We start from the raw sequence: 18,477 nt of genomic DNA, 5'->3' as shown, positions 1-18,477 counted from the left end.
TGCATGCTTCAATGTTGCTTGCCTCAAAGCGTGCATAGAAGTCGTTTAGCTCGTCTGTGAGGCTTGTGTCACTGAGCTCCTCACGGCTGGGCTTCCCTTTGTAGTCCGTAATAGTTTGCAAGCCTTGCCACATCTGACGAGCGTCGCAGCCGGTGTAGTAGGATTCCATCTTAGTCCTGTATTGTCGATTTGCCTGTTTGATGGTTCGTCTAAAGGGCATAGCAGTATATCTTATAAGCGTTAGAGTCCCACTCCTTGAAAGCAGAAGCTCTACCCTTTAGCTCAGTGTGGATGTTGTCTATATTCCATGGCTTCTGGTTGGGGTATGTACTTATGGCCACTGTGGGGACAACGTCATCGATGCACTTTTTGATGAAGCCGGTGACATCACTGTTGCGCCTTGATAGGATGCAAGTGAAGGCACTCATGATGTGCAAGTAGATACTGGGGAAACGTCGCTACCCTTAGAATAGTTAAGCTAGCCCTGGCATACTGGGCAAGACTGTTGGGTAGTAAGGTAGATCATCCTACACTGACAGTATTGGAAGATTGCTGGGAATATGAACAATTGCAAAAGAGTGGTTTTGGCCCAGAGATTGGAAAAAGGGTTGATGAATATGGACTCAGAGATATTGTTATGGGGCCATTTGTGACAATAGGAAATGTGCCACTGTGGTTTTATACAAGACCACATGTTAATCTTAGCCTGATAGAAGAAAATAAACAGTGATGTGAAGAATCTATGCAAGAGACTAACAAATGATTTATCTGTATATTCAACAGAAATGGTTGCGATAATTGTTGGATAGAGGAGGTGCAACCAAGAAGAGTAGTAATATGTTTGGACTCTGCATTCATCTTGTGTAGTTTAAGATCTGGAAAGTCAGAAAGTGAGGATTTATGGTTAGAAATAATGCTGTTGTTGGGGTTACAAAGAAATGGTATTGAAATTCAGTTATGTTGTATTCTGGCTCATACAGGTGTTTATGGAAATGATACAGTAGATATAATAGCAAAAAGAGTAGTGAAAAATGATATTGTGGATATACAGTTGTGGTTGGGTAGAGGGGAAATTGAAACATTGATTTGGAAAATTCGTTAGATTGCTAGCGGAGACAATGGGATGAAAGAAGTAAGTGCAGACATTATTATAGTGTAAGAAAATCTGTACGGGAGATAGTGTCATATAATGGGAACAGAAGGGAGGAGGTTATGTTGTGTAGGATTGAGGTCAGGGTTTACCGAATTTAATTTATCTTTAAAATTGATAGGGAAACATGGTACTGGAATGTGTAATGGTTGAACATGTATTATTATTTTGTGAAATGTATGATGTAGAAAGGGACAGGTTGTTTGACAGAGTCAGAGAGGTTGGACGGAATGGGAGTGGGTGGTATTTTGGGTGGGGGTGATGGGAGTTCTGAGGTTTGTAGGGAATTATTAATTTAGGGTTAGTTAAGAGAATACACTGTAGACAGGTCATGACTGGCCTCACACTCCAGTACAGTAGGTGGCGGTGTATGCACCTGTCGGTTGGTTATGATTCGGCAATAAAACTTAAAGAAGAATAAGATTATTGCTGGAGAGCGATACAGTGCTGATTGTATGGAGATTGTGACAGCCGGTTAAATGGCATCCCTTGAGAAGGTAAGAACAAGATGTATGCAGTATTATCATAAGGAGATGTATACTTGGAATATGGAGGAGGAATGGAGGGGAAAAGAGAGGCAGAGGAGGTCAAAGAGAGCGAGAGAGAGAGGGGGAGAGAGAGGGTGAGCTTGAGTCGGTTAACAATGGCGGGGAAAAAGGAGATGGTTTGTTAAAGAAGAATGGTAGAAAGTGTAAGCAGAGTGAGCTAAAGACAGGAGGGGAAATTGAAGTGAATGAGGGCAAAGTATCTGAGATGGTAGGTGTGGTGAAGTTCTTTGAGCCCGAGCCTTGCACCGTGGGTCAGGAAAAAGATGAGTGTGTGGCAGTAGTAGTAGTGAAGTTTTTGGAAAAAAGTGGACCCTTGCCTTTTGGCTGATCTATTTGTGGTTTTGGGGTGGGTGAAAACATAGTTGGGTGCTGTGGAGTTGGTGAGGGTAACCAGAAGTGGTCTTGTGATAATTGTTTGTATTTCTGCTGGTCAGAGGGAGCAGGCGCTCCATGTTAAATGAATGGGGACAAGAGTTGTTTTACTCTCAAGAAAAGGGTGCCATGGAAAGGAGTGATTACTGAGTAGCAGTAAAAGTTGACCAACTGAAGGGGAATATTCCCAGTGTTTGTGATGCTCGTCGTTTGGTGCGGCACAGGCAGGGTGGCGTGAGTGGTGAAACAGTCATTGTTTGTTCTTTTGAGTTTTAATGTTGAGTCTTTGCCTGACAAAGTGATGTTAGGATATATAAGTTATCCTGTATGAGCTTTTTTGCTGAATACATTACATTGTTGCAGGTGTCAAGCTTATAGGCTTGTGGCAGGGGTGTGTAGGAGGGATGTTCCTAGGTGTGCAGAAGGGCACGAGACAAAGGAATGTGTAATATTGGGGAAAGTAGTGGTAGGTGTTAATTGTGAGGGTGCCCACGGGGCTGGGGATCAGAAATGTCCAGTGCAAGAGAGGCAGGATGAGGTTTCCAGAAGTTGTCATATGCTGAGGCAGTGAAGAAAGTAGAGGAAGATGGGTCAAAGGGGAAGGATCCTGAGATCCTTCCCTTTGTCTAAGAGGAGTGGTGTGAGTAGTAGATCTGTACCAGTAAACAGGGATAGGCCAACAAGTGATATGTTTCATTCAGATTGGATTTTTAGCATTTATAGCAATGGTTATTAACTGTATTGCATGGATGGAATGTAAGTCATAGAAAATTGTTGAGGTGGCAGCTGCAGAGAGGTATTTGCGTGTGCGAGACTTGACATCAGAAGAGTTACAGGGTGTGTTAAAAATAAGTGGTGGTGTCCCAGGTTCAGGTTGTTGGCCTGAGGTAGGACTAAATAGATTTAAATAGCGGGTGGCGTTACTTTTTATTATTATAGGGTTTTATTTTTTTGTGAGTGTAGTGTAAGATGGTAGGGTATTTGTTTATTTATTTTGTTCAAGCAAAGTATAAGGGAGTTGTACTCCAGTCTAATAGATGGCAGTAATGCAACATTTAATGGCTGCCAACTGCCGTTTAACCTCATCGAAGAAGAAGAGAGCGCAACGACGGATAGACGAGAACGTCTTTGGCGCAAGGTTGGTTTCTTCAGATTTTGACCACGCCCACTGCTGAATGCGGAAGTCACCAGTTGCTGCTGTTTGTGTGCATGAAGGTAGATAAAGAACAAATCTAATGCTATTGTTCGTTTTATTTTTGTTGAATGCTGTAGTTATGAATTTTATTTTATCTAAGATGTTTTGTCATCTAGTGTTCTGTTATTATTCTCCATCAGGGCATTTTTGCTTGCTAACTGAACAACCAACAGGTGTAGCTGACATTTGCTAGCTAGTTAGCTACCTGCTGACGTACCTTACTACAGGTATCATAGTTGTTGATTACTTTATGCATATTTGCTCGTTTTATTTTCTTCCACTGTTTTTAAACATTTATGATCCATAATTGGCTATGATGTAGATCAACTACACTAAGTATACCAAACAAAGGCACTTAAATATTTTGTCTTGCCCATTCACCCTCTGAATGGCACACAGACACAATCCATTTCTTAATTGTTTCAAGGCTTAAAAATCCTTATTTAATCTGTCTCCTCCCTGCCATCTACACTGATTGAATTGGATTTAACAAGTGACATTGATAAGTGATCATAGCTTTCAGTCTATCGCGGAAAGAGCAGGTGTTCCTAATGTTTTGTATACTCAGTGTATGTATATATTTTTGGTTGGCTGTGATTGAAATGTTGACTGGCTGCAAAAGCTTTTACCTCAACACCTGTTCACCCCCCCCACCTGTTCACCCCCCCCCACCTCCCCCCCTGTTCACCCCCCCCACCTGTTCACCCCCCCCACCTCCCCCCCCTGTTCCCCACTGTTCACCCCCCTTCCCACACTCCTGTTCTACAGGTTTTAGAGAACTTTCCCTTGATGTGAACTGAAGATTGTACTGCTCCCCAACATGTCACATACACAAGCACACAGTTACACACTGATTACAAAGTGTGTGTGCATGATCATCACACAACTCTTTGCCTCTGGACATGCAGTAGAAATGACAAAAGATGGAACACAGAACCGTTCTCTGGTATCCATCCACTACCTTGCCAGTTTACCTACTCTCCGGGATATTATAGCGAAAGAGGGAGCCAGCACTCTGATTGAGTGCAATGTCACTGGAAAGCCAGATGACATTCAGTGGTACAATTCCAAAGGGCACGTTCTGGATGCGGAAGAGGGAGGTAATACATACAGCCAACTCTATCAACTTCTAGTTACCTGAAACCTTTACAACATCTGATGAATTGTTTTACATTGTATTATTAAAAGCAGGTTTAACTAACTTTTTATTTATTTCCGGAAGGTGGGAAATGGCTGATTCAGGACAAGGGCGTTTTAAATATCACAACGGTCAGTTTTGAAGACCGAGGCCGATACACCTGCATAGCCTCCAGCTCGGCAGGGACCTCCAACTACACCATCACCTTACGGGTGGCCTACGTCCACAGCGGCCTGGGCCTGTACTACGTCATTGTGTGTCTCATCGCCTTCACCATCACCATGATCCTCAATGTCACGCGCCTCTGCATGGTCAGCAGTCACCTGAAGAAGACGGAGAAGGCCATCAACGAGTTCTTCCGCACTGAGGGAGCTGAGAAACTCCAGAAGGCCTACGAGATAGCCAAGCGCATCCCCATCATTACCTCAGCCAAGACCATGGAGTGGGCCAAGGTCACCCAGCTCAAGACCATGGAGTTTGCCCGCCACATGGAGGAGCTGGCCCGCAGTGTGCCACTTCCCCAGACCATCCTCAGTTGCAGGGCCTTTGTGGAGGAGGTTATGGAGACGGTGCACACCTCGGTGGGGGCGACAAGCCTCCAGAAAGCTATAGAGCCAGCCAACCTAGAGGGGAGAGGTAAAACCTGTGAGGTCCAGATGTCAGCAGAGCAGCAGGGCCCAGCAGCACATGGCAGAGAGGATGTTGATGGTACCATTGAAAACAGCCTGGACATTGAGGTGTCTGTACACCCTATGTCCAAGTGTGAGGATGAGAAGTGGGCTGAAGGGGATGAGGTGTCTGTACCCTTGCTGGGGCCATGCTCCAGTGGGAGTGTGGCTTATGAAAGTCGCATTTAGTCGTGCCAGTCAGGTCTTTACAACTAATATTTTCCAGTTAGTTGAGAGGTCAAAAGCAAAGGGCTGCTCAGATGGCAACCACAGATGGTGGGAGTTGAGGTATTTTGTGTTTAGGATGCTACTGCCTCTATTTCATAGAGAAAATACACTGGATGAAACCTAAAGATGTTTCAGAGATAGGCCTTGTGGTTACTTCCCTACCTGATAGCAGTGGTATTTGATAGCTATGGTGGGAGGTGATGAGAGGATTGTGTTCTGTTTTTACATCTTTATTTACTTCACTACTTGCCTCAGTTTAAAGGAAGTATTGATTTGGTTGTTTGCTTGTGTGTTTAACTTAACAAATTAGAAAAAATAAGAAACCTGCACACTGCTCTTGCTAGTATCACTGCTCTTTATTAAGCTTTATGTATCAGCCTTCAAAAAGCTCTGACGAAGGCCTTGAGGCCGATATGTAAAGCTTAATAAAGAGCAGTGATACTAATGAGTAGTGTGCGGGATTCTTCTTTTTTCTCATCTTATTCAACTATGCACCTGCAACAGAGATGGCTCAGATGTGCGAGTGCCTTTTTGAATTTTGTATCTTAACAAATAACATGTTATTTTTAAAATCACTTGGAATATGGGTTGCACAAGGCAATCTAGCAAATTAAGTACAATTTTACTCGGTAATCAGTGGTATAAAGTACTTAAGTAAAAAATACTTAAGTACTACTTAAGTAGTTTTTTGGGGTATCTGTACTTTACTATTTATACTTTTAAAAACTTTTACTTCACTACATTCCTAAAGAAAATTATGTACTTTTTACTCCATATGTTTTCCCTGACACCCAAAAGTACTCGTTATGTTTTGAATGCTTAGCAGGACATGAAAATGGTCTAATTCACACATTTATCAAGAGAGCATACCCGGTCACCCCTACTGTCTCTGATCTGGCGGACTCACAAAGCACATGCTTTGTTTGTAAATTATGTCTGAGTGTTGGTGCATGCTCCTAGCTCTCCGTAAATTAAAAAAACAAGGAAATGTTGCCGTCTGGTTAATTTAATATAAGGAATTTGAAATGATTCATACTTTTTATACTCAAGTATATTTTAGCAATAACATTTCCTTTTGATACTTAAGTATATTTAAAACCAAATACTTTTAGACTTTTATTCAAGTAGGATTTGACTAAATGACTTTCACTTTTACTTGAGTCTCTAAGGTATAATTTACTCAAGTATGACAATTGGGTACTTTTTTCACCACTTGGTGTAATTCTGCTATCTTTCCAGTTGGTGGGGGTGTTGCACAACTTTTACAGAGCCAACTGTTTGGTCTCTGAGGTAGAACAATAAAAATATTACTTTAATCTGACAAAGGTTATATTGCATAACTATAGGGCCAGTTGATACTAAGGTTGAATTAACATCTCATTATCTCTCATGAGTCACACCTAATGGCATGTGCTCTACATACATGGCTCCTACTTGTCTACCTGTAAAACAGGTTTGTATTATAGAAATGACTATACATTGTTAAAATTAAATTAGAATATATTCAGGTTAAATGGCAGTCAGACTGTAACTTACTTGGCTTCAGTGAAGTAAACAGTGATCACTATGGGGACAAACTAGTACAGGGACAGACAGTGTGATGCTCTTCCTACCTCTTCTTTCTTCAGTGTGTGTTTGAGGGCTGATTCATTGAATTTGACCAAATATGGGTAATATGCTAATGACTTAATTCCTACATCAGCCTCAAGTATAGAACAAAGTATGAGTTGGCTGAATGAGTAGTGCTTCTCTGGCACTCTTATCTTACTGAAGGACTTTGAACAATTGCACTTCAACAGTGGAAGATTAGCTCAATTTCTCATTGCTGTTGGTCCAAAGGTGTGTGCTTGTGTGTTTTGGGGTGTGTGTTTGCATGTTTACCTACAGTGATTCATTGGCCCAGTCCAAAACAATTGATTATTATCGGGGTGAAAACATTGGGTGCCAACTCATTATAACCTGCTTTTTAATGTTTGGAATTGTAGACCTTGAAGTCTAACTTGCAGAGCTCACAAATGAAGTGTTTAAAAATGGTAATAAATATGTCTAAAAACACAGTTTTACTTCCTTTGCAAATCACAGAAACTTCTGAGTAAAGATTGGCTGCCAGCATCGTTGTAATGAACCCCAGCAGTGCTTTACCCATGTGTTATTTATTCAGGCATCGAACAATGCAATAATATATCGAACAATGCAATAATATATAATCTAGTGATTATTCTGGGTACGGGTGGCAGGAATGGAATGGAAATCCTCTGACTTCAGCAGACGGAATGGATAATAATCTCATATGTTGATATTAACTGCTTAAGTTTTGAGAAAGAGACGTGAGTAGAAAAAGCCCTGAAGCTATTTCTTTCCTCCCAATGAACTCTGACATCTGAGCCTTGAACAGCTTCAACAAAATCTTTAAAACTGTTTGGTCTGGACCATTCCAGCTGTCAATCCATTTGAAACAGTCGGTTTTGTGTGGGGTGACTGACCTCAGAGCCATTTCTAAAACATTATGCACTTCGCCTACACTAGTTTCTGTCTGCAAATTGCTACCAATTCTCTGGATTATATGAGAGATGAACATCAGACAGCATGAAAGGGAAAAAGAGATACGAGCCTGAAACTGAAATTAACCCAAAATAATTTAATTGAATCCTGCCATGATTGAAAAAAACTCCCTTTTTTCCCCCTGCGATGGCTTTTATCTAACTCTTATCTGGAATATACTGTATTTGCGAAAATAGGTCATGATAAAGAGCAGCGTATTAGCACACGACTGAACCAGCCTAATAGAAGCATTATAGTCATATGTACCAGCCAAGAGATAAGACGCATGTTATCACACCAGGCCTTGTAAGTCAGAGTAAGACTAATAGAATGGAAGCCAATCCAGTAGTTCTCCTCTGTATGGAACCAGAGGGTTGAGTTCCTCACACAATATCTAAAAAACAAAGCAAACTTTGATTTTGTCATCTTAAGAGTCCTGCCGTTGTTCTGTGTGTAAGACAGAGGCAATTAGCAATGATACAATGGTGTATTGTTCATTAAAGGCTTTCTGTTCACAATGTTGGCTACATTGTACCTTTTTTACATTGTACTTGAACATTTTTACATTTGAATTCGGGTATTTGCCCTTTGTGCAACTGTTGATAGATAAGGGGCCTTATAAATAATATACTTAATGTACATAACCGTTTGATTGATTGATTATATCAGCTGTCACACCCCAGCTGTCTGGTTGGTTGACTGTACACCCCACCCACCCAGCTGTCTGGTTGGTTGACTGTACACCCCACCCACCCAGCTGTCTGGTTGGTCAATTAACTAAGCGGTTGGGTTGCATTCGTGCTTCCTTATAGATAATATTAGCCAGGTACATCATTAGGAATGTTTTAGACATCTTTATTTAGGTTACTTTAATCAAAACACCGAGACCGTCTAGACATGCAAATTACCTGAAAGGTTTCTCAGCTCATCCTAAAATGAGAAAAGGCAAAGTCGTTGTAACGAGGGATGACTTCCTCCTCCACATAACACTCAAATCTCTTCCAATCGGCTGCTCACTTTTTCTTGTCGATACACACATTAAAATCTGTAGCCACTCCGTGACATCAGTACCAAGGTCTAAATAGTCACTGATTATTGCAAAAGCTGCAGCTAAAATCAACATTTGACATGGTCTATCCTTAGTTTTACCAGAAAGTGTTGCTAAAACTAACAAACTGGAATGTTTGTGTTAATAAAACGATCAACAAACTGTGAACAAGAATAGTTCGCTACGACTGTTTGCAAACGGAAGCCTTGTTGAACGCACCTCTCGTATGGTCACTGTGTTAATTTACCATTTTTAGTGGTGCAAGTGACATTTACTGTATTCAACATAGGGCGTCCTTTCTCGATGTCAAAGTAACTGTATACAAGAAAACAACAGGGCATAGTAATGAAGCAACCATATTCATCAAACTATCAAAGACATGCTTACAATCTTGTTGATTGTAGTATAATTTCAGTTTCATCATGTTCTGACAATTTACAGGAGTTATAAGGCAAGTGCCTTATGGAAGTGTGTTTCAGTAACTATTCTCTGCTATTTATCATAACCCAATTTAATTCACTGATATTCTTGAGCTGTTATCTATTGTTCCTGTTGTTCCGTCTTCCAATAGCTTTAAAAGTGAATTTTACACCACAATAGATAAGCTAACAAGATTCTACTGGTGTTTTGATTTTGCTCATAGTAATAACTGGGTTCTCTTAGTTGCAATAAGACAATATGCTAGATGAGTTGGTCTGACTGCACTGCTCCACTTTTTAGCTCTGAACTTCAAAGATGAATTGGGCTGTCTTTGCTGATTTATAGAGTGACAGGCTCCCTATGAAATATGCAGTAATGAAACTCATGAAAGATTTATTGAACAGTTGCTTCCTCCATCTTGTTGTCGGAGACAGGTAGAAGATGTTAAGTCTGTTATGTGAAAGAATGACACATTTCTTAGCCAGTTATAACATTAGCACTACAGTTCAGTGTTCACTAGTTCCACTTCAATATATTATATTTCTCATTGCCCCATTTACAGCACAAATTCAACAACAATAGCACTTAAGGAGTCCATTGTATATCAGAATCGTTTTTAGGTTAGCCAAAGTGTCTGTTTCCCAAAGTTGCGTGGTAATTGCATTATTTTGTTCCATTCCATGCCAAATGACTTGCAAAATATTCACCCTGTTTGGCAAAGAGCCCAATATATCCAGTAACTAAACTGCAAGTTTCTTTCAGTCTCTGTCTCTGAGATTTCCAAGAGTTGTTTTTTTTTTGGTGCTGTTGAACTGGGTCTTGGAGTGGTCCCTCTGTTGCATCACGCGCAGTATGTGTGTGGAATGTCGACGTTATTTCCATCCTCTAACGGTATTTGGAAGCACAGGCCCCTGTTATCCCATCTGCAGTGGCAGTCAATAGCCCATGTCATGCCAAGGAGAATGAGAGGGCTCAGTGTAGAGATTCAGTAAGCAAACTGAAAGCATCTGCTAGGCAGTGGAGCATCAAAGGCTTTTCCCATTCCTCTCTACAGCAGCATAATACACAGGGAGAGTACAAAACAAATAAGGCAACAACAACTCATTCCTTTATGCACCGAACCTTAAGTATTTGTGACTGCACAGAGCGGGAGAGACGGAGAGGAAAACAGAGCAAGGCCAAAAGACAACAGTCAGGGAAAATGCAGATCTCTCTCTCTGTGTGTGTGTGTGTGTGTGTGTGCGCGCGCATCAGTGCACATGTACTATGTGCACACGTGAGTGCTTGTGTGTGTGAAAATGCAATCACGTATGTGTGCATACATGCACATACGAGTGTGTTTATTATGTGAAATAGAGAAAAACACTGTTGCACCTGATCGGTGACTTGAAATGCACTCAGCAGCACCACAGCTGAAGTATCTGTAGAAGTAGGCAGCACTCCACAACAAGGCAGCACTGTGAGCCTTCACAGGACTCACACAGAGAAGATGGAGATGAGTGGAACATGAAGACAAGGTTTGAAAATTAAAGAGGCCAGAGAGCAAAAAGAAAGTGTGCTTCCTCAAAATCCTTTTTGCACATAATTTGAGTTCCTCATTCCTCAAGAGTCCATGTCTAAGTGTACTTGAGTGTGGCAGTGTGCTGTGTCCCTAGAGTGGTACACACTTACACTACCGTTCAAAAGTTTGGGGTCACTTAGAAATGTCCTTGTTTTTGAAAGAAAAGCACATTTTTTGTCCATTAAAATAACATCAAATTGATCAGAAATAGAGTGTAGACATTGTTAATGTATTGTAGCTGGAAACAACAGATTTTTTTTAATGGAATATCTACATAGGCGTACAGAGGCCCATTATCAGCAACCATCACTCCTGTGTTTCAATGGCACATTGAAAGTTTATCATTTTAAAAGGCTAATTGATCATTAGAAAACCATTTTGCAATTATGTTAGCACAGCTGAAAACTGTTGTGCAGATTAAAGAAGCAATAAAACTGTCCTTTAGACCAGTTGAGTATCTGGAGCATCAGCATTTGTGGGTTTGATTACAGCCTTGAAATGGCCAGAAACAAAGACTTTCTTCTGAAACTCGTCAGTCTATTCTTGTTCTGAGAAATCAAATTTTATTTGTCACATACACATGGTAGGCAGATGTTAATGCGAGTGTAGCGAAATGCTTGTGCTTCTAGTTCTGACCATGCAGTAATATCTAGCAAGTAATCTAACAATTTCACAACAACTACCTGATACACACAAGTGTAAAGGAATGAATAAGAATATGTACTTAAAAATACATGGATGAGCGATGGCCGAACGGCGTAGGTAAGATGCAGTAGATGGTATAGAGTACAGTATATACAGTCGTGGCCAAAAGTTTTGAGAATGACAAATCTTAATTTTCACAGTCTGCTGCCTCAGTGTCTTTAGATAGCATTTCATAAGTGTCAGAGGCTTCTATTGACAATTACATGAAGTTGATGCAAAGAGTCAGTATTTGCAGTGTTGACTCTTCTTTTTCAAGACCTCTGCAATCTGCCCTGGCATGCTGTCCATTAACTTCTGGGCAGCCCATTCTTGCATAATCAATGCTTGGAGTTTGTCAGAATTTGTGGGGTTTTGTTTGTCCACCTGTCTCTTGAGGATTGACCACAAGTTCTCAATGGGATTAAGGTCTGGGGAGTTTCCTGGCCATGGACCCAAATATCAATGTTTTGTTCCCCGAGCCTCTTAGTTATCACTTTTGCCTTATGGCAAGATGCTCCATCATGCTGGAAAAGGCATTGTTCGTCACCAAACTGTTCCTAGATGGTTGGGAGAAGTTGCTCTCGGAGGATGTGTTGGTACCATTCTTTATTCATGTCTGTGTTCTTAGGCAAAATTGTGAGTGAGCCCACTCCCTTGGCTGAGAAGCAACCCCACACATGCATGGTCTCAGGATGCTTTACTGTTGGTATGACACAGGACTGATGGTAGCGCTCACCTTGTCTTCTCCGGACAAGCTTTTTTCCGGATGCCCCAAACAATCGGAAAGGGGATTCATCAGAGAAAATGACTCTACCCCAGTCCTCAGCAGTCCAATCCCTGTACCTTTTGCAGAATATCAGTCTGTCCCTGATGTTTTTCCTGGAGAGAAGTGGCTTCTTTGCTGCCCTTCTTGACACCAGGTCATCTTCCAAAAGTCTTCGCCTCACCTGTGTGTGCAGATGCACTCACACCTGCCTGCTGCCATTCCTGAGCAAGCTCTGTACTGGTGGTGCCTCGATCCTGCAGCTGAATAAACTTTAGGAGACGGTCCTGGCGCTTGCTAGATTTTCTTGTGTTCCCTGAAGCCTTCTTCACAACAATTGAACCGCTCTCCTTGAAGTTCTTGGTGATCCGATAAATGGTTGATTTAGGTGCAATCTTACTGGCAGCAATATCCTTGCCTGTAAGCCCTTTTTGTGCAAAGCAATGATGACAGGACATGTTTCCTTGCAGGTAACCATGGCTGACAGAGGAAGAACAATGATTCCAAGCACCACCCTCCTTTTGAAGCTTCCAGTCTGTTACTCGAACTCAATCAGCATGACAGAGTGATCTCCAGCCTTGTCCTCGTCAACACTCACACCTGTGTTAACGAGAGAATCACTGGCATGATGTCAGCTGGCCCTTTTTTGGCAGGGCTGAAATGCAGCGGAAATGTTTTTTGGGGATTCAGTTCATTTGAATGGCAAAGAGGGACTGCAATTAATTGCAATTCATCTGGTCACTCTTCATAACATTCTGGAGTATATGCAAATGGCCATCATACCAACTGAGGCAGCAGATTTTGTGAAAATGTATATAGTGTCATTCTCAAAACTTTTGGCCACGACTATACATATGAGATGAGTAATGTAGGGTATGTAACATTTTATAAAGTGGCATTGTTTAAAGTGGTTAGTGATACATTTATTACATCACATATTTAATTATTAAAGTGGCTAGCGATGAGTCAGTATGTTGGCAGCAGCAAATCAATGTTAGTGATGGCTGTTTAACAGTCTGATGGCCTTGAGATAGAAGCTGTTTTTCAGTCTCTCGGTCCCCGCTTTGATGCACCTGTACTGACCTCGCCTTCTGGATGATAGCGGGGTGAACAGGCAGTGGCTCGGGTGGTTGTTGTCCTTGATGATCTTTTTGGCCTTCCTGTGACATCGGGTGGTGTAGGTGTCATGGAGGGCAGGTAGTTTGTCCCCGGTGATGCATTGTGCAGACCTCACTACCATCTGGTGAGCCTTAAGGTTTTGGGCGGAGCAGTTGCTGTACCAGGCGGTGATACAGCCCGACAGGATGCTCTCGATTGTGCATCTGTAAATATTTGTGAATGTTTTTGATGACAAGCCGAATATCTTCAGCCTCCTGAGGTTGAAGAGGCGCTGCTGCACCTTCTTCACCGCGCTGTCTGTGTGGGTGGACAATTTCAGTTTGTCCGTGATGTGCACGCCGAGGACCTTAACTTTCCACCTTCTCCACTACCCTCCCGTCGATGTGAATAGGGGGCTGTTCCCTCAAGTCCACGATCATCTCCTTTGTTTTGTTGATATTGAGTATGAGGTTATTTTCCTGACACCACACTCCGAGGGCCCTCACCTCCTCCCTGTAGGCCGTCTAGTCGTTGTTGGTAATCAAGCCAGCCACTGTAGGGCCTCAGTGGTTAAGGGCCGCAACCGGGAGGTCTGTGGGGCGACGCACAATTGCCCTAGCATCTTCCGGGTTAGGGAGGGTTTGGCCGGTAGGGATATCCTTGTCTCATCGCGCACCAGCGACTCCTGTGGCGGGCCGGGCACCACAGGAGAAACAAAGAACGTTACAATCTCTGATGTCTCTCTCGAAGGCAACCCTTGCTCAGATTTCGCCTACCTTGTTGTCAAGAGACTGGACATTGGTGAGTACTATGCTTGGGAGTGGTGCGCGTTGTGCCCGTCTACGGAGCCTGACCAGAAGACCGCTCCGTCTGCCCCTTCTGCGGCGCAGTTGTTTTGAGTCGCCGGCTGGAATCCAATCCATTGTCCTGGGTGTTGGACCAAACAGAGGATCCTTTTCAGGAAAATCGGATTCCTGGTCGTAATGTTGGTGAGTTGACGTTGCTTTTATATCTAATAGTTCCTCCCGGCTGTATGTAATAAAACTTAAGATTTCCTGGGATAACAATGTAAGAAAGAAAACATTTAAAAAAATACTGCATAGTTTCCTAGGAACGCGAAGCAAGGCGGCCATCTCTGTCGGTGCCGGAAGGCTATTCCTTGTGAGAAAGATGCCTCATAAGTCCTCAAGTGGCAGCTTCATTAAATAGTACCCGCAAAACACCAGTCTCAACGTCAACAGTGAAGAGGCGACTCCGGGAGTACTACTCCACGCCTCTTTCTATTCTGGTTACAGCCAGTTTGCGCTGTTCTGTGAAGGGAGTAGTACACAGCATTGTACGAGATCGCCAGTTTCTTGGCAATTTCTCGCATGGCCTTCATTTCTCAGAACAAGAATAAACTGATGAGTTTCAGAAGAAAGATCCTTGTTTCTAGCCCTTTTGAGCCTGTAATCAAACCCACAAATGCTGATGCTCTAGATACTCAACTAGTCTAAAGGACAGGACAACAGTTTTCAGCTGTGCTAACATAATTACAAAAGGGTTTTCTAATGATTAATTAGCCTTTTAGCTAACACAACGTGCCATTGAAACACAGGAGTGATGCTTGCTGATAATGGGCCTCTGTACGCCAATGTAGATATTCCAAAAAAATATCTGTTGTTTCCAGCTACAATACATTAACAATGTCTACACTGTATTTCTGATCAATTTTATGTTATTTTAATGGACAAAAAAAAGTTTTTTCTTTCAAAAACAAGGACATTTCTAAGTGACCCCAAACTTTTGAATAGTAGTGTATGTATGAGCTGACTGTTAATGTGATGACTTATTGCATGTCTCTTGGTGTCAAGTGTGTATGGTGGGATCCACTTTCTCTGTTGCTTCATGTCAAAACAATAAAAAAGACAAGGATAATTACATTTTTGTGGAAAATCTCCAAAACTACACTCAACATATAGAAACACCAGTCCATCTGTAGCAGATTACTGAGAGGGTTGGCTGATGTCCTTTTACAAAAGGCATTCTCTTGCCTCAGAGCACCAATTACCCCCAAATAAGGGTGAGTGGAGAATCAATCGTGGAAATCAAATGGGTCTTGGCAAGGATGAGTCCACCATTTCATCTGCCATAACGCTTTGTTTTATCGTTTAGTCCTGGAATTGGATTCAGCTGCAGACAAACATGAGAGTTCAGTAGTACATTCATTGAGAACGCCTCTGTGCAATGGGTTTTCAGAAAGCACATCCTCCAGTCTTTTATCCAAGAAAAATCTCCACAAGGGAATATCGGCTTGTGTAAACAAAGGCCCCCCTACCATCACTACCAACCCTTGCCTCGCCTATAACAACTGTCTAACCCTCATCTGCAAGGAACTCTTTGATGTCTGCTCACTGCAGGTTAAGACAGCAACAACACAGTATTGTTAGCTGCAAACCAAAGTGATTTGAGAACAGCTAGGCCAACCCATGATTTGAGATTTGATCAATGGAAAACGTTGGATGAAAACGGATCTTCAAGTGCTTCAAGCAATAGAGTATTATTCAACATTTCAGCTTCCATAAGGTTTGAATTGGTAGTTTACCTACCAAAACACAAGTGTGATTTTGCACTTGCTCAGTTAGCATCAAGCCAAATACCACCACCTGTTGCTTTTGGGAGAGGAAATATCACTTTAAACTTGTTATCTTTCAATTGTAATATATATTTTTGCCATTGCCACACACTGTAACTCTTCTATTCCTTCCCTATGTCTGGATCAGCTCTACATTACATCACCCATACGCTAGCGCCCTGCCTCATGTGAGAACCCCTCAACCATCCCACCATGTCTGTGGACAATCACTGACCTGTGAGTTAATGACATGGAGTTAATACCAAGTCATTCTCATGCTGCAACTTCATTCATCCCATGCGGTCCCTATCAGCATGGATGTCCTGGCCATCCATCCGAGCCTCAGGGGGAAACTGTAATAGTATCAGTGAGTCGGTCACATCCTATTTCCTGTCTCTCTCATGGATCCTTCAGTAGTGTTACTGTGCTTTTGGGTACAATGTTGAACATGACATTGAAACAGGATGATGAAGGTATTTACATTGCCTTCAGAAAGTATTCATACTTCTTCCATTTATTCCACATTTTGTTTTGTTACAGCCTGAATTCAAAATGGATTAAATATATGTTTTTTTCTCATACATCTACACTCAATGCCCCATAATGACAAAGTGAAAACATGCTTTTAGAAAATTTAGCAAACTTTTTGAGTAAGTCTCTAAGAGCTTTCCACACCTGGATTGTCCAACATTTGCCTATTGTGGAGAAACACAATGTTGTTGATCCATCCTCAGTTTTCTCCTACCACAGCATTTAAACTGTGACCGTTTTAAATCAAATCAAATCAAATTTATTTATATAGCCCTTCGTAAATCAGCTGATATCTCAAAGTGCTGTACAGAAACCCAGCCTAAAACCCCAAACAGCAAGCAATGCAGGTGTAGAAGCACGGTGGCTAGGAAAAACTCCCTAGAAAGGCCAAAACCTAGGAAGAAACCTAGAGAGGAACCAGGCTATGTGGGTTGGCCAGTCCTCATCTGGCTGTGCCGGGTGGAGATTATAACAGAACATTGCCAAGATGTTCAAATGTTCACCATGCTCAAAGGGATATTCAATGTCTGCTTTTTTAAAATGTATACCCATTTACCAATAGGTGCCCTTCTTTGCGAGGCATTGGAAAACCTCCCTGGTCTTTGTGGTTGAATCTGTGTTTGACATTCACTGCTCGACCGAGGGACCTTACAGATAATCACACACTCTGGCGCCGACAGAGATGGCCGCCTCGCTTTGCGTTCCTAGGAAACTATGCAGTTTTTTGTTTCTTTACGTGTTATTTCTTACATTGGTACCCCAGGTCATCTCAGGTTTCATTACATACAGTCGAGAAGAACTACTGAACATAAGAGCAGCGTCAACTCACCATCAGTACGACCAAGAATATGACTTTTGCAAAGCGGATCCTGTGTTCTGCCTTTCACCCAGGACAACGGAATGGATCCCAGCCGGCGACCCAAAAAAACGACTTCGTAAAAGGGGGAAACTAAACGGTCTTCTGGTCAGACTCCGGATACAGGCACATCGTGCACCACTCCCTAGCATTCTTCTCGCCAATGTCCAGTCTCTTGACAACAAGGTTGATGAAATCCGAGCAAGGGTAGCATTCCAGAGGGACATCAGAGACTGTAACATTCTTTGCTTCACGGAAACATGGCTCACTGGAGAGACGCTATCGGAGTCGGTGCAGCCAGCTGGTTTCTCCACGCATCGCGCCGACAGAAACAAACATCTTTCTGGTAAGAAGAGGGGCGGGGCGTATGCTTCATGGTTAACGTGACGTGGTGTGGCCACAACAACATACAGGAACTCAAGTCCTTCTGTTCACCTGATTTAGAATTCCTCACAATCAAATGTCGACCGCATTATCTACCAAGGGAATTCTCTTCGATTATAATCACGCCGTATATATCCCCCCCCAAGCAGACACATCGATGGCTCTGAACGAACTTTATTTGACTCTTTGCAAACTGGAATCCATATATCCGGAGGCTGCATTCATTGGATCTGGGGATTTTAACGAGGCTAATCTGAAAACAAGACTCCCTAAATTGTATCAGCATATCGATTGCGCAACCAGGGCTGGAAAAACCTTGGATCATTGCTATTCTAACTTCCGCGACGCATATAAGGCCCTGCCCCGCTCTCCTTTCGGAAAAGCTGACCACGACTCCATTTTGTTGATCCCTGCCTACAGACAGAAACTAAAACAAGAAGCTCCCGCGCTGAGGTCTGTTCAACGCTGGTCCGACCAATCTGATTTCACACTCCAAGACTGCTTGCATCACGTGGACTGGGATATGTTTCGTATTGCGTCAGACAACAACATTGACGAATACGCTGATTCGGTGAGCGAGTTCATTAGAACGTGCGTTGAAGATGTCGTTCCCATAGCAACGATAAAAACATTCCCAAACCAGAAACTGTGGATTAATGGCAGCATTCGCGTGAAACT

General features: G+C 42.3%; 1 protein-coding gene across 4 annotated transcripts; it reads left to right on the top strand.

The window, feature by feature from the left end:
- The first annotated feature begins 3,132 nt into the window (after window positions 1-3,132).
- On the top strand, window positions 3,133-6,291 carry LOC112259359 (microfibrillar-associated protein 3-like). 4 transcript variants are annotated; one of them, XM_042326841.1, is made up of 4 exons: window positions 3,133-3,285; window positions 3,406-3,492; window positions 4,041-4,365; window positions 4,488-6,291. In XM_042326841.1, exons 3-4 carry the CDS (start codon window positions 4,086-4,088, stop codon window positions 5,258-5,260), a joined length of 1,053 nt encoding a protein of 350 aa, XP_042182775.1. In that variant the 5' UTR covers window positions 3,133-3,285; window positions 3,406-3,492; window positions 4,041-4,085; the 3' UTR covers window positions 5,261-6,291. The 4 variants fall into 4 exon arrangements, with proteins under 4 accessions (XP_042182775.1, XP_042182774.1, XP_042182773.1 ...); XM_042326840.1 differs by having other exon boundaries at window positions 4,034-4,365; XM_042326839.1 differs by lacking the exon at window positions 3,406-3,492 and having other exon boundaries at window positions 4,034-4,365.
- Window positions 6,292-18,477: the final 12,186 nt, after the last annotated feature.

This window comes from Oncorhynchus tshawytscha, linkage group LG09 (genome assembly GCF_018296145.1).
Source record: "Oncorhynchus tshawytscha isolate Ot180627B linkage group LG09, Otsh_v2.0, whole genome shotgun sequence".
Taxonomy (NCBI): domain Eukaryota; kingdom Metazoa; phylum Chordata; class Actinopteri; order Salmoniformes; family Salmonidae; genus Oncorhynchus; species Oncorhynchus tshawytscha.
The sequence above is the reverse complement of the archived record's forward strand: the minus strand, read 5'-3'. Positions and strand labels throughout refer to the sequence as shown.